Source organism: Macrobrachium nipponense, chromosome 7 (assembly GCF_015104395.2).
Source record: "Macrobrachium nipponense isolate FS-2020 chromosome 7, ASM1510439v2, whole genome shotgun sequence".
NCBI classification, from domain to species: Eukaryota; Metazoa; Arthropoda; class Malacostraca; order Decapoda; family Palaemonidae; genus Macrobrachium; species Macrobrachium nipponense.
Genome location: NC_061109.1, coordinates 40,703,215 through 40,729,134, shown reverse-complemented (window position 1 = coordinate 40,729,134; position 25,920 = coordinate 40,703,215). Strand labels below are relative to the sequence as shown.

The 25,920-nt window shown below is 40.9% G+C and overlaps 1 protein-coding gene across 1 annotated transcript in view; it reads left to right on the top strand.

Moving 5' to 3' along the window:
• The window catches only part of LOC135217774 (mitochondrial glutamate carrier 1-like), a 47,355-nt gene extending 39,353 nt beyond the window's left edge, over positions 1-8,002 (top strand). Inside the window, exon 4 of the mRNA XM_064253800.1 lies at positions 7,817-8,002. Coding sequence (XP_064109870.1) covers positions 7,817-7,977 — 161 coding nt within the window. The 3' untranslated portion in view covers positions 7,978-8,002. The remainder of the gene's footprint in view (positions 1-7,816) is intronic.
• The last annotated feature ends 17,918 nt before the right edge of the window (positions 8,003-25,920 follow it).

The following is a 25,920-nucleotide window of genomic DNA, read 5'->3' as shown; positions in this document are numbered from 1 at the left end:
TTTGGCAGTTTTATACGTAATTATGCTCCTTCCTTCCCCCGGGGGCGAGCATTGCCATTTTTGTCAAATGTTTCAGCCATGTTGCGCACAAAATGGAGGGGATGTGGGCAGCGTTAGGCCTATCAGGGGTACCAACCTTGGATGCTTGTTGTCTTACTACATGATGTCGCTCTTCCTTCTACACGCTCTTCCTTCCACAGCATCCCTCTGTGGGTGTCCCTTCTCCCCCTAGTCTACAGTTTATGGGGCTGTAACGCCACGACATCTGTAGTGGTGCATATGATTCCAATGTCACAGCATTTTGGAACTCACTTTGCAGTTCCCACGGGGTTACCAGTTTCTGCACAGCGTTTTCCATCAAGTGCAAATCCATCAATCGCAAGGACATCACAGCCTGGACCCTCAGCGACATCACAATCCAACATGGCGACCAATGTGACATCACAGCCTCCTCCTTCCTCCCTCGCATCTTCAGTGTCAACAAATACAACTACGCTCTCAGATTCTGTGGCACGCACTTTATGGAAAAATTACAGTATCAGGGTCTACTTCAATAAGTATTGGCTCTGGCAGATCACAGAGCTTACAGCAATGATGCAGAAGACAGAATAGAGTATTCAGAGCTTAAAGTACAGGGTATTAGACTTATTTCTACATCCTTCAATGATGAGTTCAATTTAGGTGACAGCAGTTTTATATGTGGTACTTGAAGGTGTTAGTCAACATTTGCCAGTTTTTGTTTGGTAAATGTCTCATAGATTAGATTAGTCGTATACATCAAGACCTGTTGTAGCTGTGGATAGGTTTCACTTCTTAGGAAGGGTTTAAGGGGGCCGGCTGGCTAATGCCATTTTTTAAGGACAGGACTTTGACATTCATACTACTTAATAAGATGACTTGGGACATCTCCAAACCGCATCTGATTTTCACCTCTGACCTTCGGTTTTGTGACGCCAGGGCGATTTATCTTGAAAATAACCATTTTTCAAGTTCTATCTCCTCCCTTGATATTTAATATAAAGTCCTGGGATTACTACCATATATAGACCTGATGTAGATCACCAATCAAATGAAGAGATTTTTTTAAAGTAATTTTTTTGCTAGATATGAATTTTTCATTGATAAAAAAATAAACCCTATAAAAAAAAAAAAAAAAAAAAAAAAAAAAAAAAAAAAAAAAACAAAAAAAAAAAAAAAAAAAAAAAAAAAGAGAGAGAGAGAGAGAATGAAACAAACAAAAATTGGAAAAAATTCCTCTATTTGGTTGTTCTATAATGTCTTTCTAAGTTATATACCAAATTTCAATGCTATAGCTTTAAAACTTAAGTGAGAAGATAAAATTTGAAGGTCAATAAGTATACAAGCAGTCCCCGGGATACGACGGGGTTCCGTTCTTAAGACGCGTCGTAACCCGAAAATCGTCGTAAGCCAGAACGACGTTCTTGAAAACCATGTCCACAGGGAAATTTTCACTAATTGCAATTTTTCTTAGGGCCGTATCTCTAAAATTATCACTAATTTACTTTTTTTCATGTGCAACACTGTGTATTCACAAATTACTGTATATTTTCCATTAAAATACAAGAGAGAGAGAGAGAGAGAGAGAGAGAGAGAGAGAGAGAGAGAGAGAGAGAGAGAGAGAGAGATTACATAAAACCATTAAATTCGTTGACCATTGTATGGCATTGTTAAGCTCCGAGTGTCACTGGAGTTATGAGGTAGGGAAATTGATACAGAAAAAGACGAAGGGAAGAATTTTCTTTTGAAATTAGTTATCGTATTATTACTACTTCTATTATTATTATTATTTGAAAATATAATAAACACGTGCATCTACCATAAAAATTCTCTCATCTCAGTAAGAAAGAGGAATTATCCTTACAAGTGAAATGGAAAGGTCATTTTCATCTCTTTAAAATACGACCATTATGAATTTTGTAATTAAAGTTTTATTATTATTATTGTTATTATTATTATTATTATTATTATTATTATTGTTATTATTATTATTATTATTATTATTAAATAACTGAAATTATCAATAACATTTTACATACTAGAACCATAAAAATTCTTTCATCTCGGTAGAGAGGGAGAACGAGAGAGAGAGAGAGCGAGAGAGGAGAGAGAGAGAGAGAGAGAGAGAGAGTGTTTATCTCTCTCTGTTCTCTCAAAAAATACTTATAAACACTTCCAGCGAAAGAGAGGGAGGGAGTTACCACTATGACACATTATTATCTTGTGTGGCAAAAAGAGAGAGAGAGAGAAGAGAGAGAGAGAGGAGAGAGAGAGAGAGAGATGAGAGAGTTAACCTTAATTAAAAGTGACATGGATAGATTAGTACGTATTGTATTTCTTTAAAATACTATCACATATGAATTTTGTAATTACAGTTATTATTATTATTATTATTATTATTATTATTATTATTATTATTATTATTTGAAAGTATTAAAAACAAATAGTACAAGTACAAAAAAATCTCGAGTCTCCGTAAATGAGAGAGAGAGGAAATTTCATGAACACTTGATTGCAACACTGCAGCTCTTCCCCCTCCTGGCTGCCCACAGAACTTGATATATCTGACAGTTTTAATACCTGGATCTCGAGAAAAGGTTACTGAAAGAAGACTGGGATTTCCTTCATTCTTCCATAATTTTTTAAATATAAGCTAAAATCTTACTAATTCACTATGGTATTTTCTTTAATGAATTGATATTATTGCTGTATAAATTAATATTAATATTTGAAAATAGTAAATCATTTATTTATCATACAAAAAAACATACATCTTTGTAGTAGAGAGAAAGAGAGAGAGAGAGAAAATTATTATTTTTATGTGATATCATTTCAACTTATTAAACTTACTAATACAGTATTAACCCTTAAACGCCGAAGCGGTAAAAAAAAAATGTCTCCCGTGTGCCGGAGGTGTTTCAGAGTGAGCGTGGAAGCAGAAAAATTATTTTTTTCAAAAAATCACAGCGCGCTTAGTTTTCAAGATTAAGAGTTCACTTGTGGCTCCTTTTTTTGTCATTGGCTGAAGTTTAGTATGCAACCATCAGAAAGGAAAAAAATTATCATTATCATATATTAAATAATGCGATATATGATAGCGCAAAAAAAAAAAACGAAATTTCATATATAATTGTATTCAAACTGCGCTGTGCGCGAAACGGTTAAAGGTAACAAGTTACTTTTTTTTTTTGTAATTTACACTAAATTGCGATCATTTTGGTACATAACACATTGTAAAATGATAAAAGCACCACAGAGAAAATATTATCACAAAATAATGCATGAATTCGTAACGCGCGCGTAAACAAATATTTTTTTTAAAAATTCACCATAAATCTAAATATTGTCCTAGAGACTTTCAATTTCTTTCAAAATGAAGACAAATTATTGAATATTACTATACTGTAAGAATATTAGCTTACAAATGCAGTTTTCGACCATATCTGATGAGTTAAAGTTGACCGAATGTCGAATTTTTTTATATATATTTTTTTATATGCAATTATTTCGGATATAGAAAAGCTACAACCTTCAAATATTTTTTGTTTTATTCTACATTAAATTGCGCACATTTTCATATATAAAACTCTATGAAATGCCTAATAGGAAAGGGAACAAATATTCCGAGAATGGGACATACGCATTTTGGAGATTTGTGGTGGAGAATCCGCGCGCGGAGGGAAGGAAAGTTTTGTTTTTTAAATTCACCATAAAATCTAAATATTTTGTGCTAGAGTCTTCGAATTTGTTTCAAGATGAAGATAAATGACTGAATATTACAGCTGTAGAGTAGTTTTAGCTTACAATTGCGTTTTTTTTCGACCATTTCGGTAGAGTCAAATTGACCGATGGACGGTTTTTTTTTCTATTTTATTCGTGATTTATATCGTTTTTTCGAACCATTCGGTAGAGTCAAAGTTGACCGAACGTGTTTTTTTTTCTTTTTCTTATTTATCGTGATTTATATGCAAATATTTCAAAAATGAGAAAAGGTACAAACCTTCAATTATTTGTTTTTAGTTGTATTCTACATGAAATTGCGCTTATTTTCATACATAAAACTTTATGTAACTGGCTAATTTAAAATAGTGCAAACATTACCACAATCGCACGTTATGATTTTTTTCGGAAGAGTTTACCTCGCGGACGTAAAGAAAATGTTATTTTTTTCATAAATTCACCATAAATCGAAATATTGTGCTAGAGACTTCCAATTTGTTGCAAAATGAAGGTAAATGCTTGAATATTACTAGAATATAAGCTTTTTAGCTTACAATTGCGTTTTTCGACTATTTCGGTAGAGTCAAAGTTGACTGAAGGTTGAAAATTTGTCACTTATCATTTTTTATATGAAAATATTTCAAAATTGATAAAAGCTACAACCATGGGTTGATTTTAGTTGTATTGTGCATGAAATTGCGCACATTTTCATATATAAAACTTTATGTAACGGCTAATTTAAAATGGTGCAAACATTACCACAATCGCATGTATGATTTTTTTCGGCAGAGCTACCGCGCGGACGTAAGGAAAAAGTTTTTTCATAAATTCACCATAAATCGAAATATTGTGCTAGAGACTTCCAATTAGTTGCAAAATTAAGGTAAATGATTGAATATTACTAAAATATAAGAGTTTTAGCTTACAATTGCGTTTATCGATCATTTCGGTAGAGTCAAAGTTGACCGAAGGCTGAAATTTTGGCACTTATCATTATTTATATGAAAATATCTCAAAACTGATAAAAGCTACAATCATGAGTATTTGTTTGTTGTACTCTACATAAAAATGCGCACATTTTCATATATAATACTCCATGTAACGGCTAATTTAAAATGGTACAAAAATTATGTCAAAGTGACGAAATAATTTCCGAGATGTGTCACAGATACTTTTTAGTGCGGCAAGAAAGAAATTCGCGCTTGTGCGCCTGCGTAACGATTGTAAACAAAACAACACCTTGATCCGTGAACTCCCAGCATCCCCCAAGGCACGTGATTCAAGAGTTTTCGGCTGGTAGGCCTAAAAGTATTTTTCCACGAATTTTTAAAAAAAACTTTTGTATTCGACGTAAAACGTCCAGTCGGACCCGCACCCCGAGAGACAAAAAAATGTCGACGTAAAATACGTCCTGTCGGCGTTTTAAGGGTTAATCAAAATTAATATTTGAAAATTAGTAAAATCATTTTTTGGTATTATTTAAAAATTGTAAATTTAGGGTCAATGAAAATAAACATTAAAATAGTACACTAATTAGTGATTATTTTCATGGAAAATACAGAGAGAGAGAGAGAGAGAGAGAGAGAGAGAGAGAGAGAGAGGAGGAGAGAGGAGAGGAAGAGAGAGAGAGAGAAACTGTGCTAAACTATAAAGGATTCTTATCATAGTATGCGTTTTTTAAAAGCGTCGTTAACTGGGAGCGTCGTAACCTCGGAATGTCGTAACTTCGGAACGTCGTAAGCTGGACCCGTCGTAACCCGGGGACCGCCTGTAGTTTTGAGATACGGGCGTTCAAAGTTTTCCTTTGTATTTTTATAAAAACAGTATTAATAAATAATGATTATTATGAATGTATATTTTTTTGGGGTATTAGCAAAACAAAACTATGTTATTTATCATAATTTAATCATAAATGATGATCCCTTCGCTCATATATCGTAGCCTTGGGCACTGCGTCAGGTAAGACAGGGCACTCCTTCCTACGCAACTCTCTCTCTCCTTTACTAACTTGGCTTATTTCAGTGAATTTTCTTCTTCAGTATGTTAGCGAGATGTTTTCCTTGTATTTTCCTCTTTGGCATGATGAAATTCTTGCTGAAACAAAGATAAACAAACATAAAAGCAAGAAATGTCAGAGGTGAAAATCGAACGTGTACTCTCTTTTTACAAAGACAATTTTAATAAACCATGACTATTATGAATTTCATATTCCTTTTTGGGTATTAATAAACCAAAACTATATTTTATATCATAAATGAAGATCCATTTGCTGATAGACCATAGCCTGGGGCACAGTGTGATGTGTGCGTCAGGCAAGACGGGGGCGTTACTTGCCATGCAACCCTCCCTTTCTCTCTTCACTAACTACGCTAATAATATGATATTCTGTAATCATATTAGAGCGAATTTTCTTCGTCTGTATGGTAGCGAGATGTTTTGCTTGTGTTTTCCTCATTGGCATGATGAAATTCTTGCTGAAACAAAGATAAACATACGTAAATGGAAGCGAATGTCAGAGGTGAAACTCAGACATGTATGCTACATGAGGTTTGTGCTCGTACTTAATCATGGTTGGTAGCTGACTTCCCTTCTGCCACTCATGGAATCTCTACAGATGCCATTGCTCACAATTTCTTTGACAATAATTATCAAAAGTTACAATAACAGAAGAAATAGTTGCATTTTCTTGTACGGATCAATGTTTTTGGCTTATTGAGTTACATTTACTAATTACCCTGTAACTACGAAAGTAAGAGGAATTTTGATGAAATATTTCGTATACATATTCTACATTGCCATACGAAGCTCCATGAATTTTTTCATGACTTTGCATTTTTTGCCCTATATACCCCCATATGTATAAGGGTTCCGGCTGGCCCCCTTAACCCTTTCGATCCTACTTTTGCACAGCTGAAATTTTAATAATCTTTTGAGCTTAGTGGCATCACAGGATCATAGATAATGATATATATTCACCACAAAGTTTTTTTCAACCTTATATTTTTTTTTTTATACTGGGACATAAACATCCCAATAGTGTTATATTGAAATTCAAATTGGGATTGTTTGATCCCAGTTAGTACAATAAAGTTGAAAATACATATAAAAGAAATTTTCATTACCTCAAAATCTTGATGGGACATTTTCATCCCAAAGAAACAAAACTACGAATATTATGAAAAATACAAAGCCTTGGAAAGACCTATCGAATTCCAAAGCTTCACGGATATGTTAACTTTGATTCCAAACATAAGATGATGTCATCTAGTGTATGCTGATATAAAAAAGAAAAAATGAAATTTTCATTCACCTTGACAAGAAGCTTTACCTTGTTGATGTTGACAACCGATACGTGGGTGCTGGGTGCGTTCACTCTATTTCTCTTCATACGTCTGGCATCAAGGGAACCCTAAAACACTGAAATGTCCCACTCAATGGCGCTTTAATGCAGATAAATCCCAGTTCAGTGTAATTTAAGAAATTTTTGGGACAAAAATCACCCATTAGGATCAAAACGGTTAAGGGATTATCAACCCCCACCCTCCCCTCCTTAACACCTTTTTCTTCTGGTCTTTATGGGATATCAATATAAAATGTGGTAAGTATTGCATTTCATATCCATTGCCACCTATAATTATATGAGCTTCCTATTTCTTTTTATTTGATGCTCTTCAATCCATACATACCAATGGTAAATAAGTCCTTAATCTGTAATCCCTTTAGTTTCAAAGACTTCTAAACAAATCCTACCATAATCTATGAGTACCATCCTGGGGTCTTCAGCAGCTTAGATTTCCAGCCTAATTTGTGATTCAGGCTATATATTAATGATGAGTTTGATATGAAACAAATCATGATTTCCATAAACATTATTTTTCTTGTAGAGTCCCAGTATTCAAATATTTCTCTCCTCCTATCCTTTATTGATGGGTACCAACAGAGTAACATTGCTATACTCCTTATTCTTAAAGGAAAAAAATTTAATGTGCAGACATTTGCAGCCCACAGATGTGAATCAGATTCCTTTTTTTAGAAGAAATGTGTTTTGTTTAAAAGAAATTTCCATTTCTTTTTCCAGGTGAAGCAGTCTTTTGGTGCTCTTTCTTAGCTGGCTGTGCATCCGGATCTTTAGCAGCTTTAGCAGTTAACCCATTTGATGTAGTGAAAACAAGATTACAATTAATAACAAAAGGAGCAAATGAAACTCAGTATAAAGGCATTATAGATGCTGTTCTGTAAGTGTTCATTTTACTTTAGTCTTTGTCTTTCTCTTAAATATTTTTCTGTTTTTAGAATTGCAGTAATTTGTATTTGCATGAAGGTCTGAACTTTCATTTCAATGAGTATTGTTTATCTGTTCAATAGAGATTAACAGTTAAAAGGCACAAAGTGCTTGGAAATGTATGTTAGAACTACTGCTGGTGAGTATTTTTAGTAATTTTCCTGCTGTTAACTATTTAGATGGGACAATTCATTCTGTTTTCCACAATGAAGCCTTTCTTTGGTAATGAAAGAGACCAGTAAAGTTGCTAAAAATGAAATTGTTCATATATAAAACAAACCTTTGGTCTTAACACTAGGATAATCTTCTAGCACCAGCTGGAAATCCAGTAAAATTGATAAAAAAATTTGTGTGATGCAGGGACTATTGGCATCTATACCTGCTCGGGGGGTATTTGGTAGTTCCCACAATACCCTGGGCATCTTGTAAGCTCATCAGTTACTTTCTTACTGCCTTTAAGAGAGGACGGTTTTACTCTATCTTTTGAAAGCTGGTTTAGTTTGCCCGTTTTCCTATCTTTCTTTGCTACCGTATCTCTGGGTGTACTCAGTGTGTTTGTGATCTGGTAGGTTTGAGTAAGTTGTGAGAGCTCTCTGAGAATTTTGCCTCACTAACGAAGCTTTCTTCAGGATCACGCAAGAGACAAGGGAAATGCCCTGGAGTGAGTGGGTTTCCTTGTTCGAGAAGCTTTTATGTCTATGGATCCTCACCCAATGTGCAGTAGGTGCAGAGAAAACATATGTACAGTTACTAATCCGTGTTCAATTTGTTATGGTTGGTTGGTGGAACAATGGAAAAAGTTTTATGAAAAGGGTCAGTACGTACAAAGAGAAGACGCCGCCATCTTTGGATGACCAAGTGTTTGCAGCTTCTTTTGTACTGACTATGTATCATCATACTGTTCCATATGTTTCTTCACCTGGATTTGGTGTTTCCCATACCCTTTCAGTTTCTTGTAATGATTCGTTGGAAACACCAGGAGGAGTGTTGGGTGGGTTTGTACCTAAATACGCTCCTTCTTTCCTTGCCGGAGAACATCACCATCTTTGTCGTATGTTTCAGCCCCTGATATGTAGAGGATGGAGGGAATGTGGGCGAAAATGAAATTTTAGTTGCTTTATTACAACTGTCGCTCTTATCAGACCCACATTTATTGTGTTGGATGCCTCCAGACAGACTGTCTTTTGTCTTCCGGATAGAGGAGTGATAATTTTGTTAGGTGCAAGCCAATGCAGGAGTTCATTATATTAAAGAGGCAGGTAAACTAGCAAATCAAGTTCCAGTTGAACTACCTCTGAGAAGATATGCAGTTTTGTTCAAGGATATTTTCCTTAATTGAAGACAACTGGCAAGAGTGTTGAGACCTGGTTAATCTAAACATAATGAAGAATGGTGTTATGTCTCTTGAGTCTATGGGGATATATCTAGGAGACAGACTGATTTAAGGTTACTCCAAGAGTCATTTTATTCTATCTAGTCATCAAATAGCTACTTGTACAGTCAAACCTAGGTTTTTGTACGTTTTGGTTTTCATGGACTTTTTCTACAAAATTTTATCTTGGTTATTGTACGTTTCCTCAGTTTTTGTACTCTCAGAAATGCTCCATCCAGGGCCCAGCGTGTTACTGGGCCCCTTATCAAACACCCAAACAAAGCATCCCATGTACTTTCATGACCCATTCTGTTTTTGTGTTTGTTGTTTTTCTGCTTTTTTATTCGAGTGCAACTGCTAAATAAGCAATCATGGGGCCAAAGAAAATTCTAATTGCTAATCTCTGTAAAAAAAGGCAAGAAACACTATAGAATTTAAGAAAGAACTCGTAGCAAAGTGCTAGAGGAAGTTGCATGCCAATCTCGGTGAGAAAATGCCTACAACAAGAGCTGCTGTTAGTTAATTCAAGGCCGGTAGAGGCTGGTTTGAAAAATTCAGAAAACGAATGGGCATACACAATATGCCTACTTCAGGGATTAAGGACATGTTTGCAAAGTGGAATGATATAAGAAATTTTGTGGAGAATTATCATCCCAACAAAGAAGTTGTAATTTGTGTCTCCAATATGTTTAATGACAATACCTTGTCTAACTTTAGGCAAATTTTAAAGAAACACCAGAAACAAATATGTCTGGACAGTTTTGTTGTGGAACAGGGGTCCAGTAACACTCAAGCTGATCCTAGCGCCAGTAAAAAACGAAGAGGGGAAGTAACCTTAGATAGTGCCAATAAAAAACGAAGAGAAGTAACATTTATTTTTCATTGTTTTTTCAATGTAAAACTGTGTTTATTCCTTATAAAATGTATTTTTCATTAATATTTTTGGGATCTGGAACTCATTAATTGTATTTACATTATTTCTTTTGGGAATTAATGTTTCGGTTTTCCTACATTTCGGATTTCATGGGAGGTTCCTGTAACGCATTATGTACGAAAACCGAGGTTCCATTGTATATCATTAGAGCAGTAAGTTTGGCACTGCTTGTAGGTGGTGCTAATCCAGTTTTAACTTTCACAATGGAGTAGCCAAAGTATAGAGCTGTGGGTTCTCTACGTATCATGGTATGCAGGTGCTCCTTTGTATTTTGCAAGTTTCAGTTACAGCGCAAAGATATTCAGTGTCTCAGACCCACCTAAATCGCTATTTGCATATGTGAGTGCAAAACCTCAAGTTTTTCCTTCAAGTTGGTTTGGTCTTCCAACTCTTCTGGTGCCCACAGTATCCTGGCTGATACTTTATTATACTGTTCTTTTAGGGGTTGTGCAAAAGCCATTTCCAAGCCATCTCTATCTTGCTTTTCTCATTTTCTCATCCACAAATGGAACTTTTAGAATTTCCCTTATGGTATAATTTCTAGTTTTATCCATCCATTTGACTCCTAACAATTCTTCTTAAAGCATTATTCTCAAATCAGCAAAATCTTTTAGTTGTGCCTTCTGTGTCATACTGTAGTCCATGTCCTTAGAGAAATACATACTGGGGGAGACTTATCATGATTTTTTATGCAATTTCAATCAATTTGATTTTCACCTGTCCCAGTGGTTAATATGCTTTTTCTCTTTTTCTTTTTCTTTTTAGTCTCACTTAATTCCAACTAAAGATAATCTGTACTTTATACCATTGTCCCTATTCCTTCTGTATATAATGTTAGATGGCCGATGGCGAATTAAGAAATAAAAACTGGCTTTTTCATATACTCATAACACATCATCCTTAGCCTTCCTAGCCTCTTTCAGTCTTATATCCAGGCTATATTAAATGTTAAGCAGGTGATTAATGGGCACGCTTAAGTTCCAGTTGGCATGTGCATTGAGCTACTACTGCTCTTTTTTTTTTTTTTTTTTTTTTTCCTGTTAACCAAGAGTCCCATTTCTGATACATTTTAAGACCACAACTTTGGGGATATAGGAATGATAGATTTGTATGAAATGCCCAACTTTGTTTGATTAAAAACTGCTTCCCCAACATTCTTGGCTTCTCTCTTAATTTTGGTACATTGGATTAGAAACAAAAATTTGGAGGAAAGGGTTGGTACTACAAGTTAGATACTGACTCCATAAGTTGACTTAATCTTTGGTTGTATATTGACAAAACATTGCCATCCTCATGTGTTAAAATGACCTTGGTTTCCTTTCTGGCCACAGCTGAATTGGTTCATAGTTCAGTGAGTTTCCTCGAATAGATCTGTCAGGTAAACTGCTTATTCAGTTATTCTGTCTTTATTGTTAACTGCAGCTTGAGATTTAGATCCAGTTTTAGAGAATATTAGTGCTGTTATAAACTCAGAAACTTCATTGACTATGGAAAAAAAATTTATTCCCAAGAAGTAATTTATATGTCATGGAATACAGTTGAAGGGCTCCATAATGTTGTCCAGGGCACCATTGGTATGTTGTTGAAATTCAGAACAAACTTATCAGTTAGAGGTATACTTCAACTAGGAGGAAACGGGCATACTTCTGTAATTTGAAGCTGGGTCACTAGCCAGGTTTCTAAGGTATTTTGAAAGGTGTGTAGTAAGAGGATGGAGCAAAAAAAGGGATTTTGACGAAGGAAAAATCTATTTCTGGGTGATTGGCTCGTGTCGCCCTATGAAAGGATCCTTAATATCATTCTTTCTAGGTAAAATTAATCTAAAATTACCAGAGGAAAAACAAAATAAGAAAAAATGTCAGTAAAACTGACTCGCTCACTCTTAAAAAGAAGTGTCGGTATGATAATAGGGGCGAGTGTGGAACACTACCACGAGACAATCACCAATTAGAACTTCCAATCAGAATCCCCCCAAGAGAGAGCTGATACCAACGGGCGATGCAGCCGCTACTACTACTACTAGAGGACGCCACGGACAGCAGCGCCCCTAGCGGACATCCTTAATCTAAAAACATCTTGTCCTGCAAGGGGGGGAACAAACCATAAAGGGGGGGTTTCATAGGGCGACACGAGCCAATCACCCAGAAATAGATTTTTCCTTCGTCAAAATCCCTTTTCTGGGCTCAGCTCGTGTCGGCCTATGAAAGAGTACCAGAGAAACAGACAAGATGGGAAAAAAGGAACAATGAAAAGCAGTGTAAAATGATGGATATAATATAAGTAAATCAATTACAGCATACAAACTAAGCACTTAAACTAACTTATACTAAACAGTAAAACAATAGAACGTTAGTAATCTTAAAGTACTTAAATGGTAATTAAAGTAAATTACAGTGATGCATGTAATATAAACAAAAAAGGGATTTACTTAACATATTTACAAAATATACAAACTCATTGTGTCCTACCCTTAGCATAAAATAAGGGTAGGGACAATGAAGTTCCATCATTAATACAAGTATGGCAAAATATATACAAACACATTGTGTCCTACCCTAGCATAAAAATAAGGGTAGGTACACTGAAGTACATTATCAGTACAAGTGTGGATGTCCCTAGCAAAAAAAAAAAAAATAAGGGACAATCCACTATATGATTCAGCGGCTAAGGCTATGATATTCGAGTAGCCTGGCGATAGGGTGAGGCATGTTGGATGATGTAGGTAGAAAGACCTGGATCTATACTACAACTACTCTACAGTATCAGGGAAACAATGTTTCCCGCTGCTACTGCTGAAAACTTTAAAGATTCCAAGGACTTTAGATAATGCGTTTAAAGACTGTCGGGGATTTCCATCCAGTATACTTTCTAAGATCCTCAAAGTTCATATGTTGAAAATAATTAATTGAGGTGGCTACTCCCCTGATATCATGTGCTTTTGGGAATGACTCAGGGTTGGCTTGTTTAATGAAGTAAAGGATTTGTTGTCTAATACCTTTTACTGACAAAGTACCACCTTTTTCTCTCATGAAGAGAGCACCTGAGGATCTTGAAGAAGTACGAGATAGAAAGGCTCTAAAGAGTTGATACTGGGCAGAGAGAAGGATCCTGTGGAAGTGGGATAACCTTCCAAGGAGCCCACCTCGCAAGAGGATCCTCATTTTTGGCTAAAAAAGCTACGATCCGAGCAAGTAGAACTTCTCCTGATGGGAGGAATTCCACATGAACCCGCATCCCTGGATAGAGCCGACAGTTCTGAAATTCTAGCTCCTGAGGCTAGGCTTAATAAGAATAATGTCTTCCTCAGGAGCATTATGAATGTACAAGATGAGTTGTCAGTATCTGAAGCTAGTTTGAGGACATCATTTTAAGAAAAAACCATGAAACTGTAGTAGGCCTCTGAGAAGGTCTAAGTCTAGCACAGGCTTTAGGATAGATGTGAAATAAGATTCAGTCAGATCTATCTGAAAACCTACTTGAAAGATTTTTCTCAAAGCCGATTTATGAGTGGTAATAGTGCTAGCTGCTAACCTTTTTCCAAACAAGGATCTGAAAAAGGATATAGCCAGATTAACTGTCATGGTTGTAGTGTTCGATTCTCTCAAGAAAGATGCTAATTTTTTAACAGCTGAGTCATATTGTCTTAATGGTTGACTCTCTCTTATCTGATTCTAGGAAGAGAATATTCTGTGGGATCAATATCAGCATCTTTATTAGCCGCAAACTTCATGAAGTCCATAAAGTTAGGGTCTGGAGAATTCCTGAGGAAGCGAACACAGTCCTCATTTGTACTGATTGTGATAGCTTGGGATTGGGGATCCGTTGAGGTCGGAGACAATTCCAGAAGAAGAGGATACCAGTTGCTCTTGGCCAGTCCGGTGCAATCAGAGCTACTACCCCTTTGAAAGACCTTAGTTTGCTTAGGACTTTCAAGAGAAGATTCACTAGGAGGAAAAACATAAATTCTCCTCCACTGATTCCAATCCAACGACAGGGCGTCCGTGGCATAAGCCAGAGGGTCCAGGTTGGGGGCCACATAGCAAGGGAGCTTGTGGTTCGCTTGTGAGGCGAAGAGATCCACTTGGAGACCTGGGACTCTCAGGCTTACCCACTGGAATGACCCGTCGTCTAGAGACCACTCTGATTCCAGAGGAACTGACCGGGACAGGGCGTCTGCTATCACATTCCTTACTCCTGCCAGGTGAGTGGCAGACAGATGCCATTTGTGTTTGTTTGCTAATGCAAAGATGGCTATCATGACATGATTCACATGCTTGGATTTGGACCCTCCTCTGTTGATGCAATGAACTACCACTGCACTGTCCAAAACTAGCCTTAGATGAGACTTCTTCGGGGGAAGCAGTCTCTTCAGAGTAAGAAAAATACTGCCATTGCTTCCAACACGTTTATGTGGAGCTGGCGAAATTGAACTGACCAAGTCCCCTGAACCTGTTTGAACTGAGAGTATCCCCCCCACCCGGACAGGGATGCATCCGTGTGAATGGTTAACACTGGAAGGGATATTGAAGTGGTACTTTCTTGGCTAAGTTCTTTACTTTTGACCAAGGCCGTAGTTGATTGCGGAGGATCTGTGGGATACTGACAACTTTGTCTCGATATTTGGAGTTTGCTCTTGACCGCCAAATTCGATTTATATCTTTCAGCCTTGCCTTCAGAAGGATATCTGTTTACCGAAGCAAACTGAAGGGACCCTAGGATTCTCTCCTGGTTTCTCCTTGACGTTTGTTTGCATTTGAGAAATTGCCTGACAGATTTTGCTATTTCCTTCCGTTTGGCCACTGAATTGACAGATTGTGGGAAGACAAATCCCATTGGATTCCTAGCCACTGAAAACGAGATTCCGGAGTAAGTCTGGATTTCGTTTTGTTTATCTGGAACCCCAGATGTTCCAGAAAGTGAACTACCTTTTTGGTGGCTTTGAGACATTCCTCGACTGTTGGTGCCCAGATCAACCAATCGTCGAGGTATGCTGCTACCATGATTCCCTGAGCTCTCAATTGTTGTACAACCACTTCTGCTATTTTTGTGAATACCCTGGGTGGGGCTACATTCAGACCGAAGGGCATCACTTTGAATGAGAATGTTTGATTTCCTAGCCTGAATCCTAGGAATGGGCGGAAGTGCCTGGCTATAGGGATATGATAGTATGCGTCTGTAAGATCGATGGAGCATGTGACGGCTCCACGCGGAAGGTAGTAAGGTCCTTACTTGCGAGAGGGTAAGCATCTTGAACTTGTCGCAACGAATGAAGAGTTATTTGCTTTGACAAGTCTAAGATTACCCTTCTTTTTGCTTGAGCCTTTCTTTGGCACGCTGAATAAGCGACCTTGAAAAATTTTAGATGCTTGACTCTCGCAATAGCTCCTTTCTGAAGGAGTTCTCCCGCGTAATCTGTCAATTCCTCTGACGGTATCTGGTGGAATGATTTGATTGGAGGAGGATCTTTGATCCAACTCCAGCCCAATCCTTTGGACACTATGCTCTGTGCCCAATTGCTGAACCCCCACCTGTGGCGGAAGAGGAACAGCCTCCCTCCTACCTGGGGAGCCTCATTGTTGATGGGCGGGTTGGCCACCACGCCCTCCTCTGAACTCTGTCTGCTCCTTGTCGCCCTTCCTGCGCCACGCTGACGAAAGTAACCTCTCGCCCTACCTCTCGGCTGTTTGTAGCCTTGAGCCTCATATGTAGGGTTGAAGGCCGGCGAGATAGCGTAGGAGGTGGATGGCTGTGATTGAGGGGACAACAGGAGGATGGGCTGGTTCTGCTTCGAACTAGCAGGTTGTCCTTGTTGGGTAAACCGGGACCGCCTGCACAAATTGCTGCTGTTGCTGGTTTGTTTCTGATACGGCTGGAACCTCTTTACCATCCTTCTTCGGTTTCTTACCAGCAGTGGAACGGAATCCTGTTTCCTCTTCGAGGAAATACCCCACCACCTAGCTAAGGCTCTGGGTGAGCCTAGCAGCTTCGTGGTGTACTTCGTTGACAGCGGACTCTGGGAAGAGATCCGCTCCCCACATGCTAGAGGCCAAGAGTCTATTCGGCTCATGCCTAATAGTACACTCTTGTAGAACATGCTTTCGGCAGTTCCTCCTAGCCTGGAAGAAGTCAAAAGCGTCCGTTAGTACCGTCTGGAACTGAGATTTCGCCAAAATCTTGAACAGCGGTTCCGTAGCATAAGAGAGGGCAGCCATTTCCGTAATTATAAGGGAATTGAGGGACCTGCCAAACCTGGTTCGCGCATCAAACTCTGCCTGGATTAGGGAATCCGGCAGCCTTGGTAGCTTCTCGCCGAACTGGTCCATGGCGCAGTCCGGTTTGAGCTTACCAAGCGTGAACGTAGCTGGCAAGTTCTCCCACAATTCTCCGAAAGCCGGGAAGAGCGGAGAAGTAGACTCCGCCTCCCTCAACTGTGGGATGGGCTCATCCTTGAGGACTGCCTGAAGAGATTTCTCCACCAATTTCGTGGCGAACGGAAGAGAAACCTCCTCTTCCGTCGCGAAAATAGTGAAGGGACTCTTGTAGGCCTGGAGTTTAGTGTTCGTACACTCCCAGTCCTCAAGGCAGTGAACCCATTCCCGCTGAGCATGATCTCTACTATATAGGACCGACTCTCTAGAGATCTTGTCTTCCCTAGTCAGAGCCGTTACGGTCAGCCTAGCATAACCGATGAAAGGCTGCGTCAGACCTGGAGGGTAAAACTCGAAGTCCTCAATCCTTCGAGTTCCACACTCCGGGATAGAGATCATCCCATCCTTGAAAGGAGCGTAGGCAGCTACTCTCCATGGGTTCTCCATGGAGAAAGCTGGCAGAGAGGTCTTGTATCGACTGGCCATGATTGAGACAGAGTGCTCGACAACTGTGCGAACATCTGCTCGAATCTCGTCCCCAGGGCGGAGACTTGCGAGCCAACCAGCGCCCACCTGTTGCATCACCACTGCTGAGAAAGCAGAGGGAATCAAATAAGGTGCTAGGGGCCCTGGCTCCTCCTACCGGCGTAGCCGGAGTGGAAGCGGTGGAGGCGGGAGAAGGCACTGGCTCGGCGGGAGCGCGAGCCTTCTCCTTAGAAGCCTTGCTTCTGGAGCTCTTTGAGTGAGAAGAGCTCGGCTTCGCTTTCACCGCATCGGCGTAGGAAGTCGACGACTTCCTAGCCGAAGAAGACGAAGACGACTTCCTCGAAGTTGTCTTGGCCAGAGTCTTCGGTTCTCTCTGTCCCTTCACCTTTGGGGGTACAGAGAGAGCGGGAGAGCGGGTAGGGATCTTCAGATCCCATAAAGCCTTGGAATGAAGCACTCGAAGAAGGGACAGGAGAAGATCCAGGAGCACCAAGGAAAGACCTTGGGCGCCCGACACACCTACCTCAACCAACAAATCCTCCACCCCTACCGCCATGGGCTCGATGTTAAGGTCCAGGGCAGCGACGTCCGGGACCGACTCCTGGGAGGCTACGACCCCAAAGGATTGCTGGAGGTCTTGCTGGATGGAGGCTATCAGAGGGCAGCGACAAGGGGTCAACGTAACCGGTCGACTTGCCCGCAGGGAAGATCTGGACGGCCAGCTTCTTATCAAGAATGTAGGGCTGGCCTTTGGCGGCGTTCTTCCCGAAGCCGCCCACCCACGCTTTCAGGGTGGCGAGGGCGACTTCCCTCACACCAGTAGACCTAGAAAGAAAGCGAGATTAGCTTCCAGTGGCGGAACGGGGTTAACAAACTTATGACTAAGAGGTTGTTAGTAAAATGATAAGGAAGCCTATAACGACTTACCCCATCTCCCAGCTGACCGACCATTGTCGTAGCAGATGGCGCAGGCTTCTGGGTGCCAGACGATCATCTCGTTGTATGACGTGGCACATGGGGCGTGAGACCTGCACTCATCGTGGCCGCAGGGGTCGTACAACGTCGCGTTGCACGCTGGGACCTGACAGTTGGTAGCCTGTAAGTGGAAAGATACATGAGTACCAGGTAAACACTTACAGTCTAACAGATGCTCCGCTGGTGCCGGAGCGATAAAGTTAGATTAAACCAGAGCCCCGCCAAAATACGTGTGGTAACCAGGTTGGTTGTGTGCCCTAGGCTATAGCTCCGCTGATGGCGGGGACACAAAAGGGAACCAACCAGGAGTGGTGGTAAATGGAAACCACGACGGAAAAGGGCGGGGATGGTAGATAAAAATAATCATATTACACAATTCATTGTAAAATTAGGGTATATCCTTAAAATAATAATAATAATACAAACCTCCCTCCGCCCGTCTACTAGAAGAGTGCGCGGGTAAGAAGCAAGCTCCCTTCCGGTAGCGGGGGAGAGATGTAAGGATATAGTAGGCAAGCAACCGACCACTAGTGGAGCCCACCCCGCCCGCTAGCGGAGCCAGTAAATCTATAACCAAAGGTGCCCCGGCTGCGACGGAAGGCTCCTTTCGTATAGCGAGGGAGGTGGCTGAGCAACTGGGGAGGGGGGGAGGCAAGGTCTCGGTGTAACACGGCGGGAGTGAGAGAGGGGGGGAGGGATGGGCCTACTCCTCCCCGCCTCACCGACTACCCGCATGAGACCCGTGTACCTCATGAGTGGTCGCCCTATACCCCCCGCTGGGAGGAACCCCTGGCCGCCTCAGAGTAGGAGTGAGAGAAGGCAACTGAGGTTGTCATGACAACCAAGGGGTCCCCCAGCTCCTCCCTATACCAGAAGGGGAGGGCGGGGGCAGGGTAAGGTGCGATGGAACACGTGACCGCAAGTGGCCTAGGCCGCGAGCAACACAACCGTGAGAGGGGCCAACGTGAACCAGGCTGTACCAATACAAGGAACAAGCACCTAGGCTAGCCTAACACCCTAAATATAATAAAAATATACATCGAAAAGATGGAAAAGACACTTTTAGTAAAAGAGAAAGAAGCCCAGGAGGAGGCAGACTGTTCCAAGAAACAGAAGCCTACTCGGAGCCAGCGATAGCCGATGAAGAGCAAGAGCCGGGATGCTGGGCCGGAATAATAATAATAGCCCTAAATACCAAACTAAGAGAAATGGTAGGAGGGCTGAACTAGCTAAAACTCGATGTAAAAACAATGAACGTAATATAGTAAGCCCATAAGTATAAGAAGTCCCAGTATGGAGGACCGGGAATTCTTACGAGGCAGCATGGCGCCGCCACGAGACAACCGGGGAACCGTATATGACCTATTTAAGAGGAAAATACTGGTACCCGGAAGATAAAAATGTGGTAAAATATTACTTATGAGTTACTTAACTTAGCCGTGGCAATAGCAGAGCGTTCCATGGTAGATTATAGAGATAAATCCAGAAATAGCACAGCACAAGGAAAAATTGCGTCTTGACGCTAGCGCTAAAAATTAAGGATGTCCGCTAGGGGCGCTGCTGTCCGTGGCGTCCTCTAGTAGTAGTAGTAGCGGCTGCATCGCCCGTTGGTATCAGCTCTCTCTTGGGGGGATTCTGATTGGAAGTTCTAATTGGTGATTGTCTCGTGGTAGTGTTCCACACTCGCCCCTATTATCATACCGACACTTCTTTTTAAGAGTGAGCGAGTCAGTTTTACTGACATTTTCTTAATTTTGTTTTTCTCTGGTAATTTTAGATTAATTTTACCTAGAAAGAATTATATTAAGGATCCTTTCATAGGCCGACACGAGCTGAGCCCAGAAAAAAAAAAAAAAGGGAGTAGTAAGATGTGCCTGCAATGCTTTCCTGCCTCCTTCACAAAGCAGTGATTTCAAAAATAAGCCACCACCATTCTCCATGCTGTCCTGTGTATGTCTTTAATGTCCACCATCTGTTTACACAGTTTCTGGAAAAGGCTTGCCACAGTTTTTCCCACTGTCATACTCTTGTTTATGGAAAATAGAAATGTATTCTACTTCACAAATGGGACTGTTCCCAGACATCCTTCTCTTAGTCGTCTTCATGAGACTTCAGCTTTAAGATAATATTGTCTGGAGAACTTGTTTTACTCACGGAAGCACCATGGTGGCCAATAAGTTTTGATCTCCAGGTCTGGAACTAATATCAGAACTCCTCAAAGAGCTTTCACTGTAACAGTAACAGAGTCTTATCTGCTAGCTCCACTGTAAGAATTCCCATCACAATTTTTCAGCCATTCAACAGTATAGGTTATCTAGCAATCATTATAAAGAATTGCAAAAATCAATAGATCTTTTAAAGTTAACCTCTGCCAGTCATGGCCCAGACTGTAGTTTAGTTTGTGTAGAGAAAGGACAATTTTATTTCTCTGTGACATATTTGAACTATGTACTTATTTGGTATTTTAATTTTCTTGATGGATAGAAGTTACTTTGAGTACAAGTCAGCCCCATTAAGAGTCATTAGGACATGCTAGCAAAATAGAGATTGCTCAGACTCAAAGATATTTGTCAATTATAAGAAAAAGGTACCATGAGTGGCAGGAAGATCCCCAAAATAAGATGTAGTTGTGTTCATGAGCTAGATTATTAAGCCATACTATGTTTATGAGCTAGGTTATAAAGCCATACTAAGATTTCAACTCAATGGTTGCTCAGGAATGTCACTATCAAGATTATTTTTCTCAGTGTAATGTTCACATTATTAGAAGGATGATCATATTGTGTGGTCAGTCAGCTGAGATGGCATGCATCTTAAGTTGGTTCAGTTGATTTTTTCACAGCAAACTTGTTACTAAGCAAAAACACTGATCTCAAGCTAGGCTTATGTCTTAGCTTTCACCAGTGAACAGTCAATTTGGCCGTAAGGAAAATACCTGATGAATGTATTAGTTGCTAAAGTTGTTAACGCTATATGCTGGAGACATTGGTCAGCTTTCAGCTCAATTTTTATGGTTTTTTTATGGGGGAATGTAACTCAGGGTCAGTAGTTTTAAGCAGGCCAGTGATTAACTAGTTTAATTTTCCGTTACTTTTCCCTCTACCACTATTTTATATGTTCAGTGTGAATAGCAAATGGAATAAGTTTTCTCTCACATACAGCCCCTTGATGTATTTTCCAAGATAGTATATTAGTCAAGTTGCTCACTGATATTGTTAGATACCAGAGAAATACAGATTATACTTATTAATTGCCATCTTTATTGAACACAATCGGGGAAAGGGTACTGGAAGAGCTAATATGTCAGCTTCCATATAAGTACAAAGTAAGTGTAAGTGAAATAAGAGGTTTATCTATTGACTGAACAGGCTTCACAAGTGCACAGATGCAGGCCTTTTGTTTGACAATTGTTTTAGTTAGCAGATTATGATAATTTTAAAAGCTAAGATGGATGAGCCCTCTGTCTGTATATGATGGAGAAAGTACTATTTACCCTTGAGAAGGTACCTCACGAATTCTTGCTGCTGTTCTCAAAACTCATCACTTGGTGGTTCACACCTTTTTGGGCTCTGGAGTTTATGTATGATAATCATTCAACATCTCTTCTGTATTTCACTGAGGTATTTGGTTTTAATTAGTCTTATAATTTTTTCTTGTCCAATCTACTGTAATTTATTTATTCAAGAGCTATTATTCCAAAAGTATATTTTCATACAATCAACTTACTGTCAGATATATACTTAGCTAAGACTCCGTCGTCCCCGACAGAAATTCAAATTTCGCGCCACTCGCTACAGGTAGGTCAGGTGATCTACTGGCCTGCCCTGGGCGGCAGGACTAGGAACCATTCCCGTTTTCTATCATATTTTCTCTGTCGCCGGTGGTATCAACATTGTTGTTATTACCTCCTGACTTAGATTCTTATTTCAACCTTTTGATCATCGTTTCTCGGCTTTTTGGTGACGTATCTGGATCGTGGTTTTTGGCATTCGCTACTGTGGACTGAATTTGGACTTGCTTTTTTATTATTCTCAGTATGTCTGACTCAAATGTGAGTGTGAGAATGTGTGTGAATGTAGGCTGCAGGGTGAGGATACCGAAGGCTTCGGTTGATCCTCACACTATATGTCGTAAATGTAGGGGGTTTCAGTGTTCTTCTACTAATACCTGTCATGAATGTGAGGGATTAAATGCAGAAGAATGGAAGACTTTAACTTCTTATTTGAAGAAGTTAGAGAGGGATAGGGTTAGACGTTTGAAAGGTGTGAGTACAAGGCCTATTGAGCCTTTTATTGACCCTATATCTAATCTTGATGATTTTGATTCTCCCTCTATGTCGACTTCACAAGCTTTACTTTCAGAATCGGCCTCTGAAATCGCCGATCTGAAGGCTACTATTCATAAGATGAAGTCCAAAATGGCGGTCTTACAAGGTAAGGATAGTGAAAGTGAAATGTTCAGTGAAGTGAGTGCTCCCAGTGTTGTGGAGGGGGCGTTTGATCGTCCCTGCGACGCTCCCAGGCCTAGACCTCTTCCAAGCTCCCATGCCCAGAGGAGAAGGAAAGTCGAAAGCCTTAAGGAGGTCTTCGTCTTTTCTAAGAATGAAGCCCGCCATTTCTATGAAGAGGGCTCTTCAGTCTTTAAATTCTTGGATGGAGTCGAAGAAGGAGTTGGTCAGAACGGTCTTCTGCATGCCCACAGCGAGACTCGCTGGTAAACGGGGCATTTGGTATCAGACGGGAGAGAATATGGGCATTTCTCTTCCGTCTTCGGCAGAAGCGGACTTTTCAACTTTAGTCGATGCGTCACGAAGGCAAGGTTTGAACTCTGCCCGTGTGACTTGGGGGATTTCAGAGTTGGATCATCTCCTCAAGGGACTCTTCCATGTATTAGAAGTTTTCAACTTCTTAGATTGGTCCCTTGGGGTGATGTCAAAGAAGGCCCATGATTCAGAAGGACTCGACCCAGAAGTTCTCCTGTGTATTCTGTCATGTATTGACAAAGCGGTACAGGATGGCTCGTTTGAGATCTCCTCTTTATTTGGAGCGGGTCTTCTCAAGAAGAGGACAGTTTTTTGTTCCTTTTTGACTAAAGCAGTCTCCCACTCTCAAAGGGCAGCACTACTGTACTCTCCATTATCGGACTTTTTGTTTCCTTCTCAGTTAGTGAAGGACATTTCTTGTTCATTAACTGAGAAGGCGACTCAAGACGTTCTTACCCAGTCAGCAAGGAAGAAGAAACCTGCTACTGTGGCGGAAAAGAAAGGACCGAGTACATTGGTTCAGCCCTTTCGAGGTGGCCCTACCTCCAGAGCTCCCTCAAGAAGGAAGGCTCCTGAGAAGAGAGGTAGGTCTGCCTTTCGTCCCTTTAAGAAGGGAAAGTGATGCTTCTCTCCTCCAAGCACCAGTAGGTGCCAGGCTCCTGGGATTTGTGGAGTCCTGGGCACGTATCAACACAGACGCTTCATCCATGTCTGTAATAAGGAAAGGATATCTTATCCCTTTCCTGGACAGTCCTCCCCTGACTTCAACTCCGCGGGAACTGTCAGCCAATTACAAGGATTCTGTGCTGAGGGATACTCTTCGATTAATGGTGGATCAGATGTGGGACAAGAGAGCGATAGAACTAGTACTGGATCAAAACTCCCCGGGGTTTTACAATCGCCTTTTTCTGGTTGCGAAGGCCTCGGGAGGCTGGAGACCGGTACTAGACGTCAGCTCTCTGAACAAATTTGTTCAGAAGGAGAAGTTCTCGATGGAGACTTCTGCCTCAGTCCTTGCGGCTATGCGACAAGGAGATTGGATGGTGTCTGGATCTCCAGGACACCTATTTTCACATCCCGATCCATCCTTCATCGAAGAAGTACCTCCGTTTCATGACGGGGGGAAGGATCTTTCAGTTCAGAGCCTTGTGTTTCAGCCTTTCCACAGCTCCTCAGGTCTTCACAAGCCTGATGAAGAATGTGGCGAGGTTTCTTCACCTCAAAGGTGTAAATATCTCTCTGTATCTGGACGACTGGGTCATCAGGGCCAGATCAGAGAGTCAGTGCTTGGAGGACCTTACGTTGACATTAAACCTAATCAGATCGTTGGGATTACTCGTAAACCTCGAGAAGTCACAGCTGACCCCCAGACAGAACTTAGTCTATCTGGGGATTCAGATGGATTCTCGGGGTTTTCGAGTATTTCCTTCTCAAGAGTGAATTGCAGAAAGTCTCTCTCTTCTTAGGGAAGGAACAAACGTCGGCGAGGGAATGGCTGAGCCTTCTAGGGACCCTTTCCTCGCTCGGACAGTTCTTCCCACTAGGAAGACTTCTTTTACGTCCACTTCAATTCTTCCTCAAGAGGTCTTGGAGTTGGAAGACCGGACATCTTTCAGACGCCTTTCCCATTCCAGTGGAGATGAGACCGCATTTGGAATGGTGGTTGCCCCCTCTGAAGGAGAACAAAGGAATCTCCCTGAAAATCCAGAACCCAAACCTAGTGTTGTACTCCAACGCGTCGGAGAAAGGTTGGGGAGCAACATTAGGCTCGAAGGAAGTGTCAGGCACCTGGGAAGCAGCACAGGTGTCTTGGCACATAAACTGCAAAGAGCTCTTTGCCGTACACCTGGCTCTGAAGAGTCTAGAACCTCTTGTTTCAAACAAAGTAGTTCAAGTAAATGTGGACAACACCACAGCACTTGCCTACATTCGGAAACAAGGAGGGACTCACTCCTTGTTCCTATACAAACTTGCAAGAGATCTTCTGCTTTGGACGTCTCAGAGGAACATCTCCTTGCTTACAAGGTTCGTTCAGGGAGAAAGGAATGTGAGGGCAGACAGGCTCAGCAGGAGGAACCAGGTCCTTCACACAGAGTGGACCCTACACAAAGATGTGTGTCAAGATCTCTGGTCTCTTTGGGGGACTCCTCATGTGGATCTCTTCGCCACGTTCCTCTCCAAAAGGCTGAAGGCTGGGAGTCTTTTGCTCGGTCGTGGAAGACCCCAGAGCTCTGATAGTCGACGCCTTCCTACTAGACTGGTCTCACGTAGACGTCTACGCTTTTCCTCCGTTCAAAATCCTGGGACTAGTGTTGAAAAAATTTGTGGCTTCAAAGGGGACGAGGATGACATTGATAGCCCCCTTTTGGCCGGCACAAGACTGGTTCACGGAGGTGGTGGAGTGGATGGTAGATTTTCCCAGATCCCTCCCAAGAAGGATGGATCTTCTCAAACAACCACACTTCCAGAGGTATCATCAAAACCTCCCCACTCTCGCTCTGACTGCCTTTCGACTATCGAAAGACTCGTCAGAGCGAGAGGGTTTTCTCGTAAAGTTGCAAGCGCGATCGCGAGAGCCCGCAGAACCTCCACTAGACAAGTATATCAGTCCAAGTGGGAGGTTTTTAGAAGGTGGTGCAGAACTAAGAAGTTGTCCTCCTCCACTACCTCTGTAGCGGAAATTGCGGATTTCCTTCTATTCCTGAGAGAAGAATCTCATCTAGCTGTATCCACAATAAAGGGATACAGAAGTATGCTTTCGGCAGTCTTCAGGAATAGAGGATTAGATCTGGCAGATAACAAGGATCTCCACGATCTCATAAGATCCTTTGAGACTACGAAGTCTAAGGAACCGGTCCCTCCTAACTGGAACCTAGACGTGGTACTCAAGTTCCTGTCATCCGAAAGGTTCGAACCTCCTCATCTGGCGTCCTTTCGAGATATCAGTAGGAAATGCTTATTCCTATTATCTTTAGCTACGGCAAAGAGAATTAGTGAATGACA